The 27646-nt window shown below is 37.7% G+C and overlaps 1 protein-coding gene across 1 annotated transcript in view; it reads right to left on the reverse strand.

Annotated features, from left to right (window-relative positions):
* Window positions 1-25775, reverse strand: part of GABRA4 (gamma-aminobutyric acid type A receptor subunit alpha4) — a 64251-nt gene extending 38476 nt beyond the window's left edge. The window contains exons 1-7 of the mRNA XM_004419030.3: window positions 25336-25775; window positions 24821-24939; window positions 10778-10845; window positions 9548-9768; window positions 9277-9359; window positions 6476-6619; window positions 4832-4984 (exon numbers count right to left, since the gene is read on the reverse strand). Of these exons, the coding sequence (XP_004419087.2) occupies window positions 4832-4984; window positions 6476-6619; window positions 9277-9359; window positions 9548-9768; window positions 10778-10845; window positions 24821-24939; window positions 25336-25421 (874 nt within the window). The 5' untranslated portion in view covers window positions 25422-25775. The remainder of the gene's footprint in view (window positions 1-4831; window positions 4985-6475; window positions 6620-9276; window positions 9360-9547; window positions 9769-10777; window positions 10846-24820; window positions 24940-25335) is intronic.
* Window positions 25776-27646: the final 1871 nt, after the last annotated feature.

Genomic DNA, 27646 nt, shown 5'->3' on the forward strand with positions numbered 1-27646 from the left:
TTACTTCGGGATTTACTGTAATATTTCACATAGTGTCAGGCACATGATAAATGCACAGTAAATAAAAACTCATTTTTTCAGCTCCTCATCAACCCATTTTCTCTCCAGTGCCTTCTGAATTGTCAATGTTTAGAACATGAAAAATTAGAGCAACTGTGCAGCATATGAGTTACAGATCTTTTAAAAACATTCCATAAACTATCCAGAGTAAGAAAATTGAGGATTTGGTTATATTCCCTTTTTAAAAAAAACTTTGTGATATTTTTGGCATTTTTAGTCTAAAATAGGTTTTAAAATGTATTTATTCAGTCAAATACATAGATACCTAAATATCTATGAAAATGCAATAAGTATTGTGATTTTCTTGCACTTTGTTTCATAAAGAGACCTTAGAATTTTTAGGCCTCCAATTTGAATCTCAGAAATATGGCACCATTCCAACATTGGCTGTGAGATGTAGGAATAAACCTTAAATTAACTGTAAAAAATTTTAGCTACAAAGTTTAAAGAGAAATCAAAACTTTTCTTTTTATTCATAACAATTTAAGTTTAGTGGCGTATTAAGAATTCAAAAATGTTCTACAAGTTTTTCAGGTATATTTCCTATAATATCATAGAAATTGGTCTGAAAACACTTGGAAATAAAATATGAACATTGCAGTCTAAATAAGAATATTACTCTTAGAAGAATTCAGAAAATTCTACAGAGACCATGATGTAATAACCAGACAGAAAACTCAAACTCAAATATAAGCAATTTTGGATTCTCCATGTTGCTTTGAATATTTTTTTTTTTTTGTAACAGAACAATTTCCCCTGAGGACCAGAAGTAGTAGTCTTCCTTTTCTCCTGCTGTCATACAAAGAAATTCCCTTATTGATGTCAAGTAAACAGTGTAGTAATGCAATTACTGAGCCACAGATCCAAAAATTAATATCTGACTGTTAAAGAGGGTAGACCACCAGGTTCAGGAAGACATTAAATGACACTATGGACATCACCACAAAAAAGTCTGGATATGTGGCCACTTTCCATTTCTCTTTCATTGTTTTGAGTCAACTTGATTTTAAAGTTTGTAGACTAGCCCTTCCGATATTATGGTTCTTATTTGATGACTGTTGGCAAAATTAGGAATGTAACTGGCATGAACAATTGGCTAAGTGTTTGAAGTTGCCATCCCTTTAGACATTAAAAAATTCTCTCTGCCTGGAGTTCAAATTTAAAGAAAGCACTAGCGTGACAGGGATGTGCTTATCATATCTATTTTTAGGTGGAGCATTTAGTTAAATAAATAGCAACAGAATAGCAGACAGAAGCCAACCCTTCAGATAAGAAGCCATGCTTCCTCTGCATCTAGGAAGACAGCAGCATCTGTCGTAAATGGCTTAGCTGGAATCTACCCTGAAAACATTTCAATAAACAGGGAATTTTTTTTGACACATTCAAGTATTGATGCCAATCCCTGTTTTTAGAATGCTGAACATGCACCATATTGGCTGGCCCAGGAGCTGGGAGAGGATGTGTAAGAGTAGGCTAAGACTGTACACAAGAGTGAATTTTTGGCTGGCCACTCCTAGAAAATGAACTAGTAATGATTTAGATATGCCAGCTGGCATTTACTCAGGTTTAATGTTTTACTATACTGGAATAATTAGAAAACTTAAAGGCATACAACTTTGGAGACAGAAGGCCTTTGGAGAGAATTTAGCACACTCTACTTCTCATATTTACATTGATTTTTTTTTGGTTTTATTTTTGCATGATCTCTAATAACATCTCTGACCCCGCAAATTCTCTCCTTGAGTGAAGAGGGAAATGAGAATTAGGGAAGATAAATACTAGACCACAATTAACTTTTTACGTAAATCTCATATGAAATAGATTTCTAATGCCCCCCAAATGCTTAAAACTTAACTTCCTCAGGAAAATACCATCCTAGAGCCTCAATGAACAGTTTAATAACTACCATTCTGCCACATCTTAGGTCTTTGAAGACTTAACTACTAGGCATAATTTCCCTGGTCAATCAAAACCAACATCTTGGCACATTAGCGCAAGACAGAGGCAAATGGAAAAAGCTACCCACAACGTATCTTCAACACACATCTATACAATCTCACTCAGCAGCTCTGGAATTCTCCACAAGCCCGCACATCCTCATGCCCTCTTTGAAGACAAATGGCAGAATAAAAATGGCAGAGTTCCCAAAGTTAGACAGAAATTGTCTTGGGTCCATCACTTAAAGAGTTGACTTTATACAAGTTTCTTAATCTCTTTGATTCTATTCTTTATCCATAAAAAATTAATAATGCCTACCATGCTGAGTTATTGTGCAGATTCAATAAGATGACCCCTATCAGTATATGGCAAATCTTATCATCATTAGTAGTAGTATTACCAGTATCCTTACTACATGCTAATTTCCTTTCAGTGTCTTATTTGGATAGGAAATGTTAGTTGAGTACAGCTGTAATGCTATCCCTCCCCAGACCACTGGAAATTTCTATTATTTGGGGATGAGAGAAACAGAACTGTGGCTCTCAGTTTGTAATCAACCAAGAAAGCATTCAACGTTTATCAACCAATAACAATAACTATAAAATACAGAGGACTTCACATTACAGTACCAAGTAGTAATTCTCAAATGAGGTAGACGGCAGCATGGACTGTCACAATAATAAATGACACTTAAATAGTATTTACTGTGTGGTAGGCATTGTTCCAAGTAGTTTATCTAAATTAACTCATTTAATCCTCACAGCAACCCTATGAGGCAGGTACAACCGTTCATCCTATTGTAACACCTGAGGAAACAGGCAGAAGTAACTCATTGAGGCTTCACAGCTAATAAGTGTAGACCTTGGGGTTACAACCTAGGCTGACTCATTCCAGAGTCTGCACTATGACACTATCACCTCTTCATTAAAGGCACCATTGGTGGGTCAGTATTTTCTGTTCTAGATTCTTTAGGACCATAGAAAAAAATATGACAATATGTGTACAAGTGACTACTTTTATTTTCAATGATGATAGTTCCTGAAATATTAATATTACTTATACTGGGAAAAGTTAAGGGACTTTGATCTGGTGCTCAGCCTCAGCAGATAGTTCCTGCCCAGTCAGGCTGCCCCTGAACTTATGAAGTTAGTGTGAGCACTAAATGAGCAAATGATGTGTGAACACTAAATGTGAGCAAGGTTAGTGTGAGCACTAAATGAGATAATGAGCATCAATAATTTAGCACAGTGTCTGGTGTTCCATAATAGGAAGATATATTTTTTCTTTTAAAAACAATTAAAAATCTGGGAAACCAAGTCAGAACAAAATGAATCTCCCCGACAATTTAGAGTATATGGGAGAGAGTAACTCCATTTACGTACTAAGTGCTCCATTTACTCTGTAATGAGTACTGCACATAACTCTAAATCCTAACTAGTCTAAGAGGGAGAGATGTGTTATCACAATTTTATGGATGGAGAAAATAAGCGGCAGATTTGGGTTTTAAACCTTGACTTATTGGAGTCCAAACTTAGATTTGTTGTTTTCTCTCCTTCATTTTCACACCTATTTTTAATAGCTAAAATTTATGCAACACTCGTAATGTGCAGTCATTCTTTAATTGAACCCTCACAACTCTGAAGTAGGTAGCACCATTATACCTGCTCACTACCTTTCTGAGGTTACACCCTGCCCCCAGCATTGACCCTTCTATAAGAGTTTCCCCAGTAGGATTCCCATGCCTTCTTGAATGAACCTAAGATTAACGGGGTGGGGTGGGGGAGGGGATCTATGGAAAATATCCCCACATTCAGGTCCACTGAAAACACTAAGATTCCCTTATCAGCAGTTCTCTAAATGGATGAGAAGGTGGGATGAGAAGTTCCCACTCTCCCACCTCCTTCTCACCAGCATCCCTTCAGCCACTGAGTGACAAGGATATTATACCATGGCTTTGATCCCACCACATAGAAAAAGAAGAGGGAGACTGGCATCTCTTGTGAGGACTATACCTCCATTTCAGAGCAATTCTGATAATTTTCACTCTTATCCCACTACTGAATGCTCTTGCTGCTCACAATCAGTAGAAAAAGAATAGAGAAATATATTAAATTAAATAAATATCATTATAACTAATTTTATTATTTAAAAGGATGACTGATATGTAAAAGACTTATTAACAGCTACAAAAATTGAAAGACTTTTAAAGAGTTTTAAAGAGTGTTCTGGACTTCATATAGTTTAGAATACGATATACAGGGAGTCCTACCAAAAAAAAGAATAAAATATGTTCAGAAAAAAAAGATATAGATAGAATATAACAGTGAGCTAATAAACTAAGCATAGACTATCTTCCAATTCAGTGTATTTAACCTATTTGCATTTTGTTCTTCTTCATTAAAAGGCAAATTATTCTAAGGCTTTCATATTCATTCAGCCATGACTTTTATTTGTTTTATTTTAAGTCTCCAGTGCATTTCATTTTAACATCTTGATATGATTTTAATTCAATTACACAGCATTAAGCTAGTAGCCCAAGAATATTACCAAAGGTGAAATTATATCCAGATTCACACTTGCTCCACACCTGCCTGGTCTCAATAAGGGAAATCTGATGGGGCCCTAAGGAAAGGATGGGTTGCCCATATCCTCTCAAGCTTTGTCACTTTGTATTGGCTAGATAAAAATGAAAGCTTATATGATTCTTTACTCAGTACAGCCTGATATATTACTGTTTAATATTTTCTTAGAAATGATATCTAAGGGCTGTTCCCATGAATCATGATCAAAAGGTAATGTGGACAAAAATACCCAAGAAATGAATTACAATTACCAAATACAGTCCTAGCTGGAACTGATTCCTTATTTATCCAGAATGAAACTTGAGAAAGAATCACTGTCATAATGCATGGAATGTACGTCTGAATCATAAAATAACCCATCTTCCGTCTGAGGTGAAAGTAAACCGTCATAACAATATATTCACCTGCAAATAAAACGTGAGGAAAACCTGTTATTGGTTCTGCAAGCAATTATTCAACGGCTTCATAATCATATTTCAGGCTAACAAACCAGTGTTCTAGGCAAAGAAATTATCTGTTGTGCATAACAACACAAACATTGAGAAATATGTAGTTCCTAAGTAGGGGGGAAATGATATTGAACATCATTACACAAAAAAACACTTTGGTTCTACGTAATGATTAAGCAATTTAATAAATTGAGCTATAACTTTTAAAAATTCTTGCAGTACTTTCTATTTTAAAGGTCTAATACTGCTAAAGTAATTAGCCTTCATTCTCAGCGTTTTTCAAGAGCAGAATTTAGACCTAACTTTTATGGAAAATCACTAGGAAAAAATGGAAATACACACATAAACACACGTACACATACACATATGAAAATATAAAGCTTAATTTTAGAAAGAATTGAAATATACAGATATACATTATATATGCACATATGCTCAGGGAGAGGCTGCCTTACTGTCTTAGCTTTAGGAAAGAGCTGTATTTCTAAATGTTACATATGTGAAGACAAATATGAAGACACACACATAACGTAGAGCCATATATAACATCCCTGCATTCAAGCATGTGTTATGGGCATTTAGACAAAAACCTAAAAAGCTAATAAGTAAACATACCATAAAATTTCTGGTACCTGTTAATAAATATTTTTAACGTTACATCTGAAAGTAACATATTAAGAAAGTTACTTAGGAAGCAGTAGCCTTATTCTCAGACTGTGAAGTCCAAGATTCAGAAGCCTCAAATCCTCCCAAGATGTGTTTTTAATCCCACTTGCAGGCTAGAAAATGAATGTTTTCAAAAAATATTTTTTCCTGGTGATATATATGTGTAAGTAATACTTTTAGAACAACCAATAATTAGCCAATTTTTCCCATTAATTACGAGAAAAACTAAATCCTATGATTTTTTCCATTCACATTCCAAAAGCAAATACAGACCAAGAATCGTCAATCATCATTATCCACCTACTTGTGTGATAGCTTTAATGTATACTTTTAATGTATTTTGTAATTAAGCTTTATATTTTGCTTTTACTTTTGAAAAGAGGGGGAGGGTAGCACCACAAAAATTGGGCAAGATAAAAAAGATTTTGGGAAAGCACCAAAAAAAAAAAAAGGAAAATCCAGTGTTCAAAAATCAATGGTCAGACTTCCTGCCTCAGAAATCTGTTGAAAATAGTTTTAATATATTTGATTACTGACTTTTGTTTCTGAATAAGAAAACCAATTCACTTCTCATGTCTCACCAACTTAGAATTTATTTTAAACTAAAATAAGATTATACATAAAAATAAAGAAATTCTGAACTATAATTTACACATGAAGTCTATTTCTGAAAACTTATTGTTGTCTCTGAGAACAAAAGATATTTCAATGAAAAAGCTAGGACCAAACTCCATTGCTAACGCCAAGTAGCATGCTGACTTTAACTGTTAAACATCTCACCCGTAATGGATTTGATAGTTTCACTTGATACGGTTTGTCCAATCAAATCATATTGAACTAAGCTGGAAGACTCCTTTGGAACTTCTACTGATTTCTCAGGACCTTTCGTCCAGGTATAAATCATCTCACTCTTCGGATATGCATCTGAATGAGTGCACAGAATGTGGTTAGAGTCAGTGCTCCTTTTTCATCAGCATTGATGGTCAACAATTAAGAATATTACACATGTTCAAGAAAGATGGAGTAAATGAAAACAATAATCATTATGATTTATTCAAACATGTTTAAGATTTAGAAAACCGTAGAGATTAAATAAGCAGCCTTGCAACGGGGCATATTTCTCTTTTTTACGCCAAAGGATTGGAGGAGGAGAGACTAAAACCAAGGCAACTAAAACGACTACAATGCTTTATATGCATCAATGCACTTGGATATGTTTCCATACTAATAGAATAAGCAGTTGAAAAGCAGAAATAATAAACCTCCAAAAAAAGTGATGTCAAACTGCTGCTTCTTTCCATTCTAACTCACTTCCAGGGCTTGACCAATACTGACTTCTGCCATACTAATGCAGCTCTGCCAATTAGAAACATACCAGATGCTGCCTATAATAATACAACAACAACAACAAAAACAAATCCTACTGTTGGGAGAACTCTCCAGGGGTCACCTATTCCAGACTCTGCCTCTGGGCAATACCCATGCTGTTTGGGAACCATTCTGCAGTGAAAACTGGCTATGCTGTTTGTAAAGCTCTCCAGGGAATATAATTACACAACCAGTTCCACTACCTTTAAACTCTTACAATCAGGACATTTTCCCTTCCATCTTCAACAAATCCCTCCCTGCGGCAATTTAAGCCCATTATCTACTATTTGGTGTTCAATGCAAATGGAGACCAGCTGTTTGCTTACTAGTCTACCCAGAACAGATAGCTTGGCTTGCACACAAGTAAGTTCAAAAGAACCGAGATGAATTGTGTGCTACCCTCGGCCTACCTTCCTAAAATGGCCAGAGCACAGTAGGTCCTTGGCGGAATTGTTTAATTCTACCAAAGGAGTTGACACCTAGAAAGGCTATCTTTACAAATGACTTTGCAAAACAAACAAAGAGGCTTGTGTTTTGTCATTTAGCTGTAGACAGTTATGTGTCAACGCTTATTTCCTGAAGTTTACTGATGCTTAATCATACATTTAAAGTTTCCGAATACTATGTTCCTGTCCATGAAATTTTAAATTAGGTATCCTTCTTTTGGCTACCCTACCTTGCTAGAATGATCTTTTTCTTTCCTGGTTTTTCTCATTCCTGTGAATTGTAAACATAGTTAAATGGCATTTTTCTCTTTCTAGGGTGATTAAGGGTCCTTATTTGCTAAGAATGATGTACCTCTCTTTAATTCCCCACCCAAAAACATCAGCTTCCAAAGAGAGATTTCTTTATTTCATACAAACCCTGATTGAGCACCAACCATGTGCAAGTCACTCTCAGTTCTTCCTATGAGAACTAGAGAGGGATGGGTGGCAAAGGACTTCCCCTAGGTTAGAACTATCTTGGGTGAGATTTAAATTATTACAGCACAAATGGACTTAAATTGTCGTCCTGGTAAGATCACCCTTTCTGTCTATGTATTTTTCTGTTTTTATCTTCTCTCATTAAGTCACTGGTCAGGGAGCAAATGACTCTCTCTAGATTCAAGTTAGCCCACTGAATATTGTGATTACTAGAGGTTATAAAAAGAATCGTGACTGCCGATTCTCATTAAGTTAAGAAATGAGCAACGATAACAGCAGGCAACAGTTTCACAATCAATGCGACTAAGAATCTGAAGCAATAGTAAAAGCCAGCATCTATTTTTGGTAGATTCTGATTGAATCAAATATTTGAGTCAGGCATTAGAAGAGGCAATCACATTTTGCTGCCATCTCAGAGAAGGGAGCTTGGGGGAAAGGAATCCCATATTCTTTCTTACCCACTCATTTCATCCTCTTGCCTTCACCTCCACAAAATATCCCAAATCCATCTATCTCACACCTTCTCCTCTAGGATCAGCCTAGTCTAAGCCATCACCATCCTTGATAGTACTAAAACAATAGCCTCTAACCCTTCTCTGCTTCTACTCTAGCCTCTGTACAATCCATTCTCCATAGAAAAGCTGAAGTGAAATGGTGAAATGTCAAAGAATGCCACGCCTCCTGGCAAAACCTTCCAAAGTCTCCCTATAGCATTTAGAATAGAATTCAAACTCCTTCATGTGGTCTATAAGGCACTATACTATCTGGCCCTGTCTACATGTCAGATCACACCTCCTACTATAGTTTTGTCATACTTCAGCCACTTTTAGACTAACAATGCTGCTTATGTTATTTTAACACATGTCATGTCAGGAAGCCCTGAACCTTCTTTGGCCTTTTTTCAAGTCTGCCATAAATTTTTCTGCTTGTAACAGAAACTGTTAAATTACAAAAACAAAAAAAGCATTTAAACTTTCTATGTTACACCACCAACACCTGGAGTTCAGAGGTGACTAAATTTCATCATTTACCACCAACCTACTTATTATGATTCAGTCTACCTAGGCTATCTGTAGAAATAGCTTTTTGTTTTTTGGGGGAAAAGAGATTGTTTTTACTTCTTTATTTAAATGTGTTAGTTAATAAACAATCTCCTAAAAATTAAACCTTGGACAGTTGTTGTCATGGACAATGATTTAAATGTTGAATTATAGAAAATCACACACATATATGAATATAAGCTTGCATGATATAATTACAAACTCTAACAGCATTTTTATTGTAACTTACAACTCCCAAATTTCAGAGGGCATGCATGACCATCCATGGGGAAATCCACCAATCTCATGGGACACTCTGCACTTATGGTGAGTCTATGATGGAAAAATGCAATTAAATAAAATCAACTCTTTCTTAAAAAATAATTTTATAGATCTCTAAGATGAGAGGGAAGGAGAGAAGGAAGGAAGGAAGGGAGGAAGAAGAAAGGGAAGGAAGGAAGGAAAGAACAAAGAAAGGAAAATAGGATAAAGGGAAGAAGGAAAAAGAAAAAAGTGACTACCTCATCGTGTATAAGATAGTGCCATTTCTCATAATTCTAAAAAGCTTATTTGGAGCTGTCATATTATGGGAGACAGATTTCTTTCCATTCCTGAAGAAAGTATCAGGGGTCCATACTTTTGTTACCATCATATTGTTCAATCTCAAAATTTCAATAGGGCCATCATATTTTAGTCTTTTGTCAATCCATGTCTGTCTGAAGAACACATCCATTGTGTATTCCTAGGGAAATTAGTTTGTGACATATTCAAACCACAGATGCCTATACATAAGTATGCAGAAAAAATAGATTAAATTCTAGCCTCTTTCCCATTCATAAAAAAGACTATCTGAATAAAAATGAAATTCATTGCAGGAGAAATTTTCTTAAATCAATGAAGCAAAAAGATTCTCAACAATTAAAGTGTGTTATGTCCATCCTGATACCTTAATCTCCTACATTTGTTAGATAAATTACCATATGTATAATCATTCAAGAATAATTAATATAATTTAATACAACTGCCAGCACCAGGTAATTACAGTTGTACTTTATTTTAGCCCAAGTAGCAAAATTAGTTCATGTGTAACAAATATCATTGCATAATTAATCATAAAATTGTAGGCATCTCTTTAAGAGAAAGTAAAATATGTAAAAGAGAAATTTTATGTTCACAAAATTTATTAAAATTAGCCTAGGATCCTAGGGTCAAGGAAAAAAGTAAAGTACGTTCTTTGACCTGTAAACTAAAAATATTTAATATTAGAGAGCACCATGGAAGGGATGAATTCATCCTGACCAGTGCTCAGTGTTCTAAGCTCTTCAAGGATGAGAGAGAGGGAGGGAGAGAAGGGGCAGGTTGTAGGGGGAGTGAGCAGTTGGGCCAATATGGAATTCTAAATGCAATTGGGACTACAATATAGTTTCATACCAAAACTAATTAAACTCTCTGATTTTCTCCTCTTCAATACTTTTCTAAGGAAAAAATAATACTGCATACAAGGTTGTGCCATGGGGACTAGTGATACAAAAGCTCCTTTCTTTGTTGAGAATAACTCCAAACCAAAAAATACTCAGATATTAGAGCTGAAAGGCAAATTCAATGTCTTACTCCTTATAAATTTTTGAGTCTAATTAGGTTATTCTTCAACTTTCTAGCTTTGTGTGATTGACAACAAAATAAATATTAATTTCCCTCTGCATGTTTTCTTCAAAACCTCAAAAGGTACATTAAATTTCCCAAATACCTACCATTTCAACATCGGAAACTGGTCCAAAGCTTGTGACATATATGTCAGTTTTTACTTCAGTAACAGGACCTAGTAGGTATGAAGCAAATAAGTGTGAAAAAATAATTACTGATTTTACAGGCAAGGTGGGTTCAATAATTAAAGTGTAAATACAGGTATGATATATCATGTTTTTACAAGCGTCTTAAATTTTCAGTGAGATAATGCATCTCTACAAAAAAATGCAGACAAAAGAACAACAAAACCAGAAAGCAGTGTTTACTTACAGGCAGAAAGAAACCCCAATTACTTACTGGGAACCTTGTTTCTTCAAAGATACATCACCCCCAGGCACTCTTATGACAGGCAATGCAGGGAACAAAAGCTTTCAGCCTTTGTAACCTTTTATAGTCCATCATCTGATTGGTTTTTAGTAAAGAAGTGAGCTGTTAAAAAGAGGGAACTTAGCCACAAGAGTAAGGAGGAGAAAAACCATAATGGCTGCACAAATGCATCTTTGGAGAGTTGAGGATACTGGTAAACAACTTAAGCACAAAAATGATTCATGTACCTTTAACAATAGGTAGACCATCCACTGGTAATTGGGATCAAAGTCAAGCTCTCCTACAAGTCAGACCTATTCATGCTTTGCCACCTACTAGCTGTGTGATCTTGGGCAAGTTACTTAACTTCTTGATAGCAGCAACCATACTTTCAAGCAAGATTGCTGATAGGGATCAAATGAAATTGCTCATATGAGACCTTGAACACAGTGACTCTCTCATGAAAGTACTTACTAAGTATTAGTTTCTCTTTGCTTCCAATAATGGCCACTACAGAGATTCTTTCTTAGGCCTAAATAAGACTGGTTCAGGAACAAATATATGGGCGTGTTTGGCAGAAGAGAAAGGTGAGAGCATCATGACAATGGGGCTGACACAGATTTTAGACAAAGGAAAATTGCCACAATCTGGCTTTAGCATGATGCTTAAAATCTGGAATTCTTGAGTTCAAATTTGGCTCTAACACTTTTTGATTGTATGATCTTTGTCAAGTCCTGTATCTTCATAGGTAAAGGTTTTAAAGAGTATTAACTGAAACAATATATGTAAATCACTCGTCCCAGTTTCTAGAACATAATGCTCTCAATAATGATAATAGTTATTATTACATATAATACAGCTTTTTGTTACTATTAAAAATAAAAAACTGTTGCCCTCTTGAACATCATTTCCTTAAATGATGGTTTATAACACTGTATGGCCAGGGGCTAAATACTCCCCACTGGGAAGAATAACATCTGCTATCAAAATGGACTTCCCCTTGGATACTGATTGGACAATTGGACTTACGCCAAAAAACACAAAGAGCAGTTGGTATAGCTTAATGCCCTAGGTCTAAAGTTATTCTCATAAAAATGAATCAGAATATTTCTGCCTCCAGAGGATGAAGACTGAAGCCACAGAAAGAAAAATAGTTTGAGGGAGAGTGAGAAAATTCTTTATTGAATAAGTATACTAAGAAAAATATATTCTTTGGAAGTATAGTGAGAAAAAGTATAGATCAAGCTAATCTGTCATGAGTTTTTATTTTTAAAAAATAACACCTTTGGAAAACAGAGAAATTAAGTGTGAGAAGTTAATTACATTTTTATTTGAATGAGAAATTGGAAACAACAATAAAAATATGGTAGTAATAAGCTTATTAAAGCCAAATTATTGCAGGAATAGTTAGGTAATCTACGAAGCAGGTAATGTGTGCTGAACCTTAGAAAATGGAGATTTCATTCAAAGTGGTTCAAGAATGGGAGAAATCACACTGCTAGTTTCTTAAGAACAATGGCCGAAGTATTGCAGCACTGTCACTGCAAGTCAGGGCAAAGAGAGGCAAGTTACTTAGAACAATTAAGGTTGAGTATGTCCTGACAACTGGACTGTTTGACAAGATTCTTGAGAAATCGAAAGTTATTTTGAAGATCAATTTATGGCAGTGGTTCTCAAACTTGAACTGGATCAGAATCACCCGGAAGGTTTGTTAAAGCAGAGATTGATGGACCCCATCCCCAGACTTGCTGATTAAATGGATCTAAAGTGGGGCCTGACCATTTGAATTTCTAACAAGTTTCTAGGTGATGCTGTTTGATTTACTCTAGTTTGTAGACAGTGTTCATCTGTTTTCCAGAATAGTATTTACCAAACTATGCCCTGTGAAATATTAATACCATAGGTGATCTATGGGAGTGGGAGAAGTGTAGGGGAGGGAGGAATTAGGCCAATGACATTTTTCCTTATAAATTTATTTTAAGGTGTGTGAGTTTATGCTAATTCTTGTAGTTATAACGATTCAGTGATACTAATGGATATTTTCAAATTGTTACATAGCATATTACTTTTTCAATAATTCTTGAAAAATGTTTTGTTTAGAATTACAATCTCAGTATTTGTTTGTGGTATTATTCAGTATTTGCTTTATATGATCATACGGATCTTTGAAATTGTGTGAGATCCTAAAATCATATGATTGGGAAAGGGATTTCATTTGGACACTATTCAGTAAACGTTTATTGTATGAGCGCCTGCTGTATACCAGGATCCATGCTAGGCCCTGGTGCTACAGTGGTAAACAAGACTCATGAGTTCCCTGCCTCGGAGAGTTAACATGCTATTGGAGGAGTCAGAGTATAAATAATAAAGAAATAAATTAAATGGAAGAATGCCGTCATTCATAAGAGGAACAAAACAGGCTGGTAATTGAGTGAGAGACCAGGAAAGCCACTCTAGATTCTTTAGCCACTCTTTGAATCAGTGACTTTTAAACTGAGACCTGGAAGATGAGCATGAGCCATGGCAAGAGCTGAGAGAATTGCATTCCAGGCATAGAGAACTTCAGGGGAAAAGCTCAGAAGCAGGAAAGATTTAGTGTGTTTTAGAGAAGAGGCCAGTGGGGCTGGAGCAAAGCAAGTGAGGAAGAGAATGATAAGAAATGAAAGCCACATAGACAGAATGAAAACCAGAGTTGGTGGACAGAACCCTACCCCTGAGACCATATTCTGAAAGTGGCATCTTTTAAGCAACGTGTTTTTAATATATGTTATGGTGACAGTTGTTAAATCTATGCGGAAAAGAACTTGCAGAAATCCTAGTGACAGATGAGGCAACACATAAAGAGGTTGTTATGGGCTGAATCACACTCCTCCCAAACTCATATGTTGAAGTCCTAAACCCCAGTACCTCAGAATGTGACCATATTTAGAGTTACTGTCTTCAAAAGAGGAATTAAGTTAAAATGAAGTCTCTGGGATGGGCTCTAATCCAATGTGATTTGTGTGCTTGTAAGAAGAGGAGATTAGGACACAGAAATACACAGAGGGAAGACCATGTGAAGACACAGAGAGAAGACGGCCATCTACAAGCAAAGGAGAGAGGACTTAGAAGAAACCAATCCTGCTGACATCTTGATCTTGGACTTCTAGCCTCCAGAATTGTGAAAAAATAAATCTGCTACTGTTGAAGCTACCTAACCTGTGGGACTTTGTTATGGCTATCTGAGCAAGTGAATACAGAGGTTAATCATTTTTCCTATATTCTTTCCCCAAGTTTTCTCCCTCTGATAATCAGTACAGCTCTGCCTCTGCTTATGGACTGTGGTAAGAAGTTTGATTTGTATCCCTTAATCATAGGGATGCCATCAAGTGTTTGAAGTAAGGAAATTATATGATCTGAATTATATTTTTTACAAAATCACTCTGGTGGTTGTATGGACAGTAAATGATAGGGAGGCAAGAGTAGAAGGGCTCTTATAGGAGGCTGCCCTAATACCCCAGTTGAGAAATGATGGTGGCCTGGACTAGGGATGTAGCAATGGGGATGGAGAGTGGATAGATCAAGGGGCAAGTGTGTGTGTAACTGTTCACAGGAAACAGGTTTTTTCCAAAGAGCAATAAACAGAGATTTAATAATTCTATTGATTGAAGGCCTGCTATGTGCCAGGCATGATACTCGGCTCTTTCCATATGCTATTTCATTTAATCCCCACAACACCTCCAAGGGTAATGTTATCATGAGAATTTTATGGATCTGGGAACCGAGCTCACAGAGGTTAAATATGGTATGCCAAAGCCAGAATTATAACCCTCTTATATTGATCTCCGAAGTATGTTCTAGCTTTACCACACTAATTATATCATTAAATAATAAGTAAATAATGAATTACTTATATAATTTTTTATCTAGTACATAACATGCCACACCTACATTTACTGTTTCCTTCAGGAGTAGTTTCTGAACGATGTTGCTGCAGCTCTTTCTATGCCTTTGCTCTTAGTCTTATTACAGCCTGATTGAGTCTGTCTTCCTCCCCTTAACAGGAAAGACAAAATCTTAACCTGCTTTGAAGTCCCCAACCAACATAGTGCTTTGCACATATTAGGTGGTGAATGACCATGTGTGTGATTGTGTTCCTAATATTGTCCCAGTAGTGATTTAAAAATCTCCTCAAAGGAAAAATTACTGAGATTCATTTGCTACATCAGTTAAGCTAAAAATATTTCCTGATTAAAGCAGAAACTGTGTCTTATTTATATTTGTATCCTCTCCCAGAACTAATCCCAGGCCTTAAACGTTAATAGGTTTCCAATAAATCAGTTTTCAATGAATAATGCTCGCTATGCAATTAAGAATAATTCTTAGAGACGCTTCCTCTTAACAGTACTGTTTAGGATGTTTAAATAACCTTACTAAGAGCATAATTACATGGAAACCAGATAATTTTGAGCTTGGAAGGACTTCTCATAATTTTATGTGCATTTGTGTAACATCAAAGACATGTTTTATTTTAAAAATCCTACTTCTTTGGTAATAGGGAAATGTTTTTTGATCCCCAAAATATGGTGGGCAGTTGGTAAAGCAAAAATCTTCAACAGCCTTTGAAAGAAAGAGCCAAGACCACCAAGATCCAATTCAGGGGACTACTCCCATCTTATTAATGAATCTAACTTGCTTGGAAAGTAGGAAGGCAATTAACAATGTATCAAATAATTTTCCACTGTTAACTTTACTTTGGCTATATAGACCTGGTCAAAGGGTATCCCTATTTAATTTCTTTTTCAATAAGTGTCCAGTTTGCTGTCACACCAGGAGAAAGACCTAAGCTATTTTGCTGATGTTGAAACTAGCCAATCCTTGTTCTCCATATCGCCTCCCCAGCTATGCACTTGAGAAAACATTTCTGGTTTTTCAGCCACCTAAATCCATGCATTCAGCTACATCTTACAAAACACTATTGATGTCTGCAAAAATCAAGAGGTACAACAATAACAACAAGGAATCTTGAGTGAAATATTTAAAGAAATCTCTAATTTTTTTTGTCATTTAGAAAATATAGAATATTAGCCTTCCTGCATATTAAACAAAAAACATACATCCATTGATATGGCAGAGAAAGCAGAAAACTATAGAGTTTTACTTAGATGACATTAACAATTAGTGCTTCCTGTACCCCATGATCCTTCTATCTACACAGGCCAACTTTTTAAAGATTTTATTTATTCAGTTTTTTCCCCCCAAAGCCCCAGTAGATAGTTGTATGTCATAGGTTCGCATCCTTCTAGTTGCTGTACGTGGGACTCGGCCTCGGGTTGGACGGAGAAGTGGTGCCTTGGGGCGCGCCCGGGATCCGAACCCGGGCCGCCAGCATCAGAGCGCGCGCATTTAACCGCTAAGCCACGGAGCCGGCCCCAGGCCAACTTTTTAAATGATTAAAATAATTAAAAAAAATAAAAAAACAATTTTTAAAAACAATACAATATGGGAAAGAAATGAAAATGCAAATCACAGAAGGAAAATTTCTTGTAGGTAATAAAGACTTGAAAAGATGTTCAACCACATTAGAAATCAGAAAAATTCAAATCATTTCACAATAAAATACCATTTAAAGTATTCTATGGAGATTATATATATGTGTGTATATTTATATGTATATATAGAGAGAGAGTGTTGAAGAGTTTGTGGATCCTGAATCTCATATTCATTGTAAATGGGAGTTTGAATTTGTAAAATACCAGAGACAACAGTTTGGCATTATTTCATAGAGTCAAACTCCCACTTACACTAAGATCCAGAAAAATCCATTCCTGGATGTATATGCAAAAGAAACTCTTGCACATTTACAGCAGGAAATTTGGGCCAGAATATTCACAGCAACACAATCTTGGAAACAAGCAAAATGCCTACTGCCAACAGAGCAGATGAATAAACTGGTTCCTATGCAGTGGGAATATCACAGAGCAGTCAAAATGAATGATCTCTAGCAATATGCAACAACAAGAGTGAATCTTAGCAAGTGACAAAGCATCAAAAGATTATAAATTGCATGTTCAAAACAATTAAAGTTTTTAAATTTAAATTTTTTTATTCAAAAATAAAGTTGAGCTAAAATGATATTCAAAGAAAAGCTATGAAGTAATTTAAAAAGGTCTCAGAATGGTGGTTACCTTGGGTGAGGAAGACAGGATGAGGGAGACCACAGAGCAGAATAAAAGTTGTTGTCAAGGTTATGCTGTTTGATGATTTAATTGGTATGTTTATTATATTATACTAGAGGGATGAGTGGATGAAAAGATTATATGTGGACCCCCAATAATGAGAGTGTGTCTTAAACAGAGATTGCTAATCCAGAATCCGATTCTGTGCGTTAGAAGCTTTTTAAAATAAATAAATAAAAAAGGCCTAGAGAATGATATACAAATGCAAGTTGATATATTTTTTCATCTAAAAGAATACTAACAACCCAGGGAAGTGTTATCTAAATATCCACCAAGTTACCAATAGCCTGTATCTAGATTTTATAGCGCCTATTTCAGGAAACATCAACAGCATTTTGCATATTCTTGCCCAAAAGAAAATGAAAATATACGATAGCACACGTACATCTTTTTTGTTAAACTGAGAGCATAAGAAAGTAAATTTATGTTCTGGATTCTACTGTCTCTTTGTCTTCTCAAGGGCATCTTTCTTTCAGTTAACATTTCCCACAACTCTAACGTTAAATTATCCTTTACTAGATTCTTCCAAACATGTTATGATATTTCTAATCTTAAAAAAGGCAGTCTTCCCTCTTTCTCTTCCCTTTCATATTTAAACCTCAGGAAAAAAATCTATACGCACTACCTCTAATTCTCTCCTTTCTAGTCACCCCATCGTCTATTAGAATCTGGTTTTTATGCTCAGGATCCACTGAAATTCCTTCTGTCAATACCATCAGTTTTCCCTAAATACAGCATTGTTCCCACAAACTTTAAAAAATAATCTTTTTAAAAAAGCTCTCTTGATTCTACTTCTCCTTCCGTTTACCACCCCATTTCTCTGCTCCCCTGTACAAATGCCCAGAAAGAAACTCCTCACTTTTCTCTTGAGCCCACCCCACCAGACTTTCACACTCAGCACACCACCAAAGCTGCCCTTGTCAAAATCACTGAACATGTAAATATTGCTAAATCTAGTGGTCAATTTTATATTCTTATCTTTCTTAATGTCAGAAGCATTAGACATAATTGAGCAATCCCGCCTCCTCTTTGAAATATTTTTTTTTTTTTACTTAACATTCAGTATGCACACTCTCTTTGAGGTTTTCCTTCTACCCAAAAGGCCACTCCTTCTCAGTCTTCCTAAGATAGAGATTCTTTCTCCTCTCTTCCCACCTCTTAACATTGGAGACTTCAGAACTCAATATTTCTCTATCACCTGTAATTCCCTGGTGATCTTTTTAGTCTTATGGATTTAAATACCATATATGTTGACATAGCCATCATCCCTGCCTTCCGGACTCATCTCCACTAAATATCTAATAGGCTTCTCAAACTTAACATATCCACATATAAATTGTTCGTCCACACCCCTAACCTGCTTCTGTCACAGTCTTGGCAACCCCCTTTTTCTAGGTGTTCAAGTCAAAAACTTTAAAGGCAGACTTGACACCTCCTTTTTTCTCACATCCCACATTCTAGCTGTCACCAGTGAACTAGAACTTTGAAATATAGCCAGAAGCCAACCATTTCTTACAAGCTTACAAACTTCTTTGCCACCAACTTGGTCAAAATGTCCATTATCTCTGCCTAGTTTATTGTGAAAACCTCTCTGCATTTGCCCTTGATCCCGACTGCCTGTTCTCCATACAGCAACCAAGGTGAGCCTTTGAAAATTAGCCAGTTCAGGTCTTCCCCCTGCTGGATCCCTCCAATCACTTCTAAAATGACTCAGAGTGAAAACAAAGTCCTTATCAGCCTGCAAAGCTTTACACAACTTCATCCTTGTATTTCACTGACCCTTCTTACTCTTCAGTCCTGTTAAATCTCACTGTAGTGACACTGACTTCCATGCTTAGTATGTTTGTACCTAGGGTTCCTTCTAACCAGAAGACCCCACCCAAATGTGGCTTATGCTTTTACCTTCTTAGGATCATTGTTCAAATATCACCTTCTCATTGAAGTCTTCCCTAACTATCCTAATTAAAACTGCAACCTCCTCCCCTGTTTTATATTACTCTATAGCAGTTATCAATATCTGACAAACCCTATATTTTACTTATTCATGTTGTTTATTTCTTGTCTCTTTCACTAGCGTGTCAGCTCGTGAGAGAAGGAAATTGAGTTTCTTTTGCTCACTAATACGTCTGTAGTGCCATCCTAGAACAGTGCCCAGCACATATTATATGATTAATCAACATTTGACAAAAAGTGAATAAAATGAAATATCTCCATGTGGCCAGTTCTTATCTTAGTATCTTAGAAGAATTTGAGAGGTATCTCACTCCTCGTTCCTAAGACATTCCATTCTCTTGACTTTTTATAACTTCACATTCTCCTTCCTCAATTGTTAACATTCCTTGAGGCTTAGTCCTGGGTTCTTTTCTCTGCTCTTTCTATACTCTTCTCTAGACATCTACTCTCAAAGCATTGTGCTGGTGACTTTTTTGTATATCTCCAGATAAAACTCTTCCCTGATATCCAGAGAAATACAACCACTAGGATGCCAAACATGTATCCTAAGCTTAACATGTCCAAACATGAACTCTTGATTTCACCCCTCCCTTACCATTCCTCCTCCAGTCCTCCCCAACTTAAATAACACTATCCTCTGCCCAGTTTCTCAAAATAAAAATTCAGGAGTCATTTTTGATTTCTCCCTTTCCTTTACAACCCATGTGAAACCCATCATCAATTCTTTCTTGAAGTATACCTCCAAAATATATCTCACTTTTATCTGCTTATATGCATCTTTACTAGATCTACCATCTTATTCCAAGCCATTGTTAACTTAAAGGAGAAAACCAAAAAAAAAAAAAAAAAAGCTTCTTCATTGGTCTCCTTGCTTTCAACATTGCCCCATCTCCTTATCTAAGCCTTTCTTTACGCAGCAACAAACAGATCACATTACAATCTAAGTCATACCATGTCATTCCCACCACCTAAAACACTCCAATGGCTTCCAGGTTCACTAAAAGAATAAACTCTTTTACAAAAGGCCTTACATGATCTGGCCTCTTCCTACCACCCGAAGCCAGTCCCATGAGATGCTCCCTCTTGCTTTCTGACCACAGGCTCACTGTCTAAATCACATTAATTTATTATCTACCTTAGGATCTTTGCACTTTTTTTTTCCTGCCTGAGCACAATTTTTGCTTACCCTTTCCATGTCTGCCACCTTTAGGTCTCAGCTTAAAAAGACTTCTTTGACCACTGTATCTGAAATAGATTCCTCATACAATTTATTCTCTATCTTAGCATGCTACTGGATTCTCCCATAGCATTATCTTTAATTATTTTGCCATTTGTTCCTTTGTTATTTTTATCTCTCTACATTGCTTAGCTGTAAAGTTCACGAGGGCCTGTGTCTGATTCAGAGTTATATCTTCACAGCCTATCATTGTTCCTGACACACGGTAGTCTCTCAATATCTACTGGTTCAACAAATGAATGAATGAATGAGTGTAACAGATCAGAAGAGAATGAAGCTTTATTGTTCTGTTGTCCTGTGGATTTGAAGTGTTCTTTTCATTTACATATTTTTAAAAATATATTCTCTGCTGACATTCAATTAATAAAGCTAGTACATAACACATTAATTTAATTTTTAGGTTGGGCTATAGATCATTTGAAAACGTTGCAGGGATATTTTCATTTGTGTTGGAAAATTATTCCAAATTTACCTAAGTGTATATACTTCCCCATGTTTGCTTTTCCATTTTAAAATGTTATCAAAGCTTTACAATAAAATTTCTCATTGCACTCCTTTGGGGGAAATGCAGTTTTGCTTATTTTAATGAGCTGCTTATTAAGTAACAAGAAGGTATGTTAACGAATATTTGACTCTCGGTAAACAGAAAAGTGCAAGAAAGCCTTAGAAGTGGATGCAGCTGTAGACCAGCTGCCTGACTAAGGGCTTCAAAAGTGAGGTGTGGATTGTGGCCTTGTCAATTACTAGTTGTACGGTTCTTGGGCAACTTATTGGAACTTTTCTCAGCCTCCTCTCTAACAGAGAGATGATGCCCGCCCTGCTTATCTCTTTGTGTTGTTGTGTTAATCTTGCTAGAGAATATATGTGAAAATGTTTTCAAAGCTATAGAGGACTCTACTAAGGTGAAGTCCTACTATGTCAGCGAGCACCCTCGCAAAATAGACCCTAATTCCCTGCTCTCATTTCAGAGAGGTTGTGGAAGATGATCTAAGGCAATCATGTATATTTGAAGTATTTATTATTCCAGATCACGTGCCTCAAAAGATTGAGATGCACAAAAGGTTGGAAGCGGGTAAGGGCTGGCTAGAGTGGCTGGTACCTTAGCTCTGCATTTTTAAGAAGGTGTATAACAGTGTCAAAAGTGGATAGGAGCAGAAGGGAACGCTTTTCTAGCTCCTTTGTGGAAGGGTTCATTTGTTTGCCACTTCTAAGCAGGAGCAAGCTACTTCAGGATGACAGCAGACTGAGTGCCAGAGATTGAAAGAACTATATCCCTTCCTTCTCTTCTCACTTTTTCCCTTTTTCTTCTCCAATGGGAGAATGTGGGAGACAAGGGAGAGGAGACCATGGAGGGATGAAAAGAAGAGAACCATTTCAGTTTCTTTTACTTCTCCATTGCAAGCTGTGCTGCAGAGTTAAAAATATGTAATTTAGTTTCCAAATCTATTTCAACCCCTGCCTGGCCTACTGAGCAATCACAAACCATCCAATTTCAATTCAAATCTTTGCTTTTAGCTTTATTTTAAATTGAATGAAGCTAAGTTGTATAAACAGATATAAAGTAAATGCTCCACAAAGAGCAAAAGTAGGATTAAAGGAAACAAAGTAAATCTGTATTTATAGCCTACTGGTCAAAATCTGAATGGTTTTCATTTTATTTTTAAAATGCCAAACTTTCCACAAAGTATGAAATGTCAAAGAAGGGATCATACTAGTGGCATCCCAGAGTCTGTGCTAACAATGAGTTTTCTTATTATTTTCAGTGATGTTCATTCACAACCTCCTGTAAACAGATTACACATTTTCTGCAGGTGAGAATTACTACTCCTCTGTCACTTTGGGAATACTACGCATTTACAGAGAATGACCCACTTCTAAAAAATGAATCACATTTACCACAAATATTTATAAGCATAGCCAAAAGATTGTGCCATATAGTAAATTTCTAATGATGAATGAACTGCTAACAGTTGAAGTAAGGTGAATTCAACCCCTTCCCGTAAAGCTACAAGAGGATCACCAGGTGGGTAATGCAGATCATTTGGCAGTGACAATTAAGACGACTAATAATGCCCTTGAGAATTTTCAGCAGTACTGCAGCTAACCAAAATCCAGTAATGGCTTACATAGATTGATTTCCTTCATTTTATTGTCTAGATAATATTATGGGAGAGGGTAGTGGGTAAAAAGGATGCATCTACAATGGATCCCTTCTTCCTTTTGACTTATAACTTTCCTTATAACCAACTGGGCAGGTATTATTTTAACTTTCAACATTTAATAATAAAGCCATATGGTTTCAATTATAACTTTTCACTTTAATTGATGTGCAGGTACATCAATTCCCTAATGAATATTTAAACTACATATGATTTGATACTTCTGTTATTTTTTTTTTCTTTACTTGAAATGTCAAGTTTAAAACCTTTATGGGCAGATGAATCCTCTTTTATTGATATAATATAGTCTTAAATGATATCACATCCTCTGAAACATTCTCCATAAAATTATTTTTCATCTAAAGTGATAATTTTCCAGTCACATATGAAAGATCCTGCATTGACAAATGATTCACTTCTGTATGGAGCTTCTTTTCAGATTTGCATGAAGGCAAATGCAGTGCTGAGGATCCCACCCCTGGAGAGGCAACCTGAAAAGAACCAGGAGACTTTCACCCTCTCATCCATTTTCATCACTGTCAACATGCAAAAGCTGAACAAATACCCTCAATGGCTCCCCATAATCTTCTCAATACAATCCGGAAAAAAGCAGGATCAGAAGACCTGATCCCAGCCAATCATTAACATGCTATGTGTCCTTGTATGAATCTCTTTCCCTTTCTAGTCTTCAGTGTCCTCATTTGTTAAATGAGAAGAACAAGACTAGACAGATGCCAAAGAATCCTCCAACTTGACTCTATCTTATTTCCAACAACTCTTTCTGAACTGGGACCATCCTCCTTCTAAAACATGTCTAATTCTGTCCTCTTTCACAGGAATGTCCTGCTCTCTTTTACTTTCTCTATTGTCCCATCATCTTATGGGACATCCTCTACACCTCAATAGGAAGCTTAAATTCCTCCCTGCTTCTAATATTATGTTATACTCATCACATAGTATCTGATATCATCCCAATCTTCATGGATTTGTCTTTTAAATACACAACACAACCTGACCTGGGTTCACATCCTGCCTATGCCACTTACTAACTCTGAACTTGGACCAGTTACTTAACTTCCCAAGCCTCAATTTCTTCATCTCTAAAATGGGGATAGTAATCGCTTTCTCTCAGGGTTGTTGTGAGGGTTACACAGTAATGCCTATAAAATGCCTGGTATATATGAAAATTTAAATAAATACAAGTTTAGTGGTTGTTATTATTATTATTACTAGAAGACAGAGCCCATGTCTTGTTCAACTCATTTCCCAAGAGGTAACTAGCTCAGTGTAGTGGTAAAAACAGGGAATTGATGGGTCAGAAGACCTGGGCTGACACTTCTAGTGAAGTCAGCATTCTGTCTGAACTGGGCTGAGAAGGTGCTTGAGGTTAAGAATTATATCTTGAGATTCCTGTGAACTTAGTGCCTAGCACAACGCTTGCCACATAGACTCTCATTATATAAGCAAAGGGAATATGAATATGAAAAAGAGCAACAGTACTGTTACTGGATGTGCCTCTATTAGAACCTTTATAAATATTTATTGAAGGAAGAAATAAAGCTGGAACACTTCTGATTCCAAAGTCTTAGGAGGGAAGTAAATGCCACCTTCCTAAATAAAGTAAAAATTCATCCCACTGTGGAAGAGAACGGGAAAGCATTAGGTTCTCTAGCAGAGCAGGCAGCTTCTGCCCCCGATCCATGTCCTAGGCAGAACACAGGGCCGGCTGAGGTTTTGGTAGAGGGAGGGACACCACGTGGGTGCAAAGGGGACTTTAGATCAATGCCTCAAGTGCAACCTGCTCTGAGCAAAGTGGCCGGGTTGGAGGAAGTCCATTCTCAGGGCGCAGCGCAGCGGGGCAGCTGAGCCCCGAGTTCTCATTTTTGACTCTTCCCCTCCGACTCCCCCACCCAGCAGTCAGGTCCCAGGAGGTAATTAGTGTGGGGGAGAGGAATAGCTTCTGAGGGCGCAGGAAGATGGGGAAGTAGGGTGGGGGCGGTCTTCTTGTCAGAGGTCTCATCAAGAGAGGAGAGAGAGAGGAGAGAGAGAGAAACAGATTGAGAGATTTTTCATTTTTGCACAGGAGGCATACCTAGTGATATTCCCACAGACAGACAGACAGGCAGACAGAGAGAGGGACAGAGAGGACACACGCGCGTTTGAAATCGTTCATACCCCCAAATCCGGGACGCAGCCTGTTGTCATAACCATCGAGTAAACTGTCCAGGATGCGGGTAAAATTTTCCTGGCATAATTTCTCCTCTTTTTGGTTCTGTCCTGGGGTTTCGTTTAAACTGCCAACGCAAAAAACAAAACAAAACAAAACAAACAAAAAACAGGGCGGGGATCTTTTTAAGAATCCGCCAGAGAACAGGTGGAAACAGGTTTATCTTCTAGGGAAAGTCTCTTACTCCAAGCTAAAGGAGGCATGGCTGAGGGATGGGGGAGAGAGAAATGGTCAGAAAAGGCGCACTTTGTGCACACGCACCCCGATACCCACACTCTTCTTGCACCTGGTGCGCCTTCTGCTCCCCAAGTCTACGGGGTCACAGAAAAGCCAGGCTCCAGCCCCTGACCTTACAGCAGACAGGAGGGTCTGGTTTGCCTGGGAGGGACGGGCGGCCGGAGGGGGCCCGGAGGGGGCCACTTCTCCACCTTCCCCCTGCCCCCCAGGGCCCCAGGGAACTCACCAAGCCGCCAGGCACAGGAAGTGTAGGAGGGCGAAACTGACCCCGGAGGATGTCGCGGTCGCGCGTACCTTCTTGGCAGAAACCATTTTTGCAACATGCCATACTTTAAGCCTGTTCACGTTTCCAGCCTCTTAAGATGCCCTGAGCAGGGTGCGAGGCGAGGGCAGAGGCTCTCCGCGGCGTGCGCACACTCGCGCTCACACTCGCCCGCGCTCACTCTCGCCCGCGCTCAGCCGGCCCGAGCCGCGGTGGGCGCGTGTGTGCACGCGGGCCGGGGGGAGGCGGAACCTGCCTTTCCTCGCCCCCTCCTTTTCTCGCGCAGCTCTCAATGTGTATGGAGAGCTATGCATACCGCTCAACACCCTTTCGTGCCCGCCTCCTGAAGCTTTCGGGGTTAACACTGGCGCGCTTGCACCGCTACGCTGAGCAAGTTCTTTCCGATCTTTAACTCTGGGGAGCAGGACCAGAGTCTCCTGCCCCTCCTCGGGTCTACAACCCCCTACCCCAAGTGCGTCCCCACCACACAGCATTGCTTAGCTTTTCCCTCCTGTTCCCCCTCCCTCCTGCTAGGATTTGGATCCAACCAATGAAGCCTCTCTCTCCGTAGGTTGTTCCAGGACCTGTCTGTACCCATTTTCAAGGCAGGAGGTGGAGAAAGGGCGGGATGACGGCGATTGCTGGGAGGGTGGGGGAAGCGTGGTGAGAAGAGGGGATCAAGTCACGACAGACACAACCTTTGAGACTGTCCCCTTCAGGGGCTGCGGGGCGGCGAAAGAAATAAGATTCTTCCTGATAGAAGGGGTTGCAACTCACTGGGCGGACTCTTGCAAACTGTTAGGAAGTGGACTTGAGCCTCACTCTGTAGTCAACGCTTTTGCCAAGCTGTTGCCATGAAGATATCAAATTCCTTTATTATACCCGCCCCGACCTGGCGCGCACAGGCCCTCCACTGCTGCGCCATCCTCTTCTGGAGACGAGGGGAGATGTGGAGACAAGCGACATCTGGTCGAAATCACTTTACTTCTTGCGACATTCCGCACTTTTCTTTCATAGTAGAGCTGACTTACTTCCAGAGGTTGACTGCTTTAGGGAGAGGGAAAGGACGGCTGGAGAGAGAGAGAGGAGAGAGACAGGAAAAAGAGAAAGTGTGTGCGTGTGTGTGTGTGTGTGTGTGTGAAAGAGAGAGAGAAATTAAAAATTAAAATAGAGGGGAGCACTTTGTTAATGACTTGAAAGGGAACACTAAGCACTATATCTTCAGTGTTTTATGGAACTAAGGTAAGAACTTCCAATAGACTTTTAAAAAACGTTAATTATTGGTTCCAAGGGGCAAAGGTGTCTTTTACATTATTAGTGGTGCATGTGGAAATTTTCATATGATGGATCAATGACCTAATTTCCATAGAACCAGGTACCACCAATAATTATGTTCTGTTTAGATCTGTGATGGTTTGTTCAAATTTTGATGACTAGTGGACTGATTTTATAGGGAAACAATCAAACCAAGGGACTTTTGGGGGTTTTTTTTTGGTTTGTTTATTTTTGTTTGTCTCAATCTCCTGATTAAAGTTTTTCTTGCAAAGGGGAAGCCATTTCTGATTGCTAAGAGTACATAATAGCCAGAGGTATGTACTCTCATGATCTTCTGTATTGCTTCCTTCAGGTCAATTATTATACTTCATCCTAATTCCATTTCTATCATTCTTCTCTTAAAGACTATGATCTCCTCGAGGGCCTGAGCTGGGTAATTTTTGTTAATCTGTGGTTTGTTTTTTTGTTTCTGTTTTTTTTTTTTTTTTTTTTTGCTGAGGAAGACTTGCCCTGAGCTAACATCTGTTGCCAATCGTCGTCTCTTTGTATGTGAGCCGCCACCACAACATGTACACTGACAGACAAGTGGTGTAGGTCTGGGCCTGGGAACCGAACCTGGACCTCTGAAGTGGAATGGGCCGAATTTAACCACTAGGCCACCGAGGCTGCCCCTATTTTTTTTCTCTTATTACAGTACATGGCACATAGTAAGAGGACAGTAAATATTTGTAGAATGAGCAATTAAACAAATTAATGAATTGCTTGCTCCCAGAGCATCTTAATTACTTTAGATGATATTCAAGCTCATTCCCTTGTAAAAAAAAAAAAAAAATAGAGATACTAGTGTATCCCCCAAATATGCCGTGAAAGCATATGCCTCCACATAAGCTGATAGTACATTATATTATTATTATATTATATCATATCATATCATTTCTCCAATCTTAATGCTTTCCTACACTTTCTAAAACCCAAATCAGTATTATTTAAATATTTTTCT

The sequence above is a fragment of the Ceratotherium simum genome, chromosome 8 (assembly GCF_057802395.1).
Source record: "Ceratotherium simum simum isolate JZ-2026a chromosome 8, ASM5780239v1, whole genome shotgun sequence".
Classification (NCBI taxonomy): domain Eukaryota; kingdom Metazoa; phylum Chordata; class Mammalia; order Perissodactyla; family Rhinocerotidae; genus Ceratotherium; species Ceratotherium simum.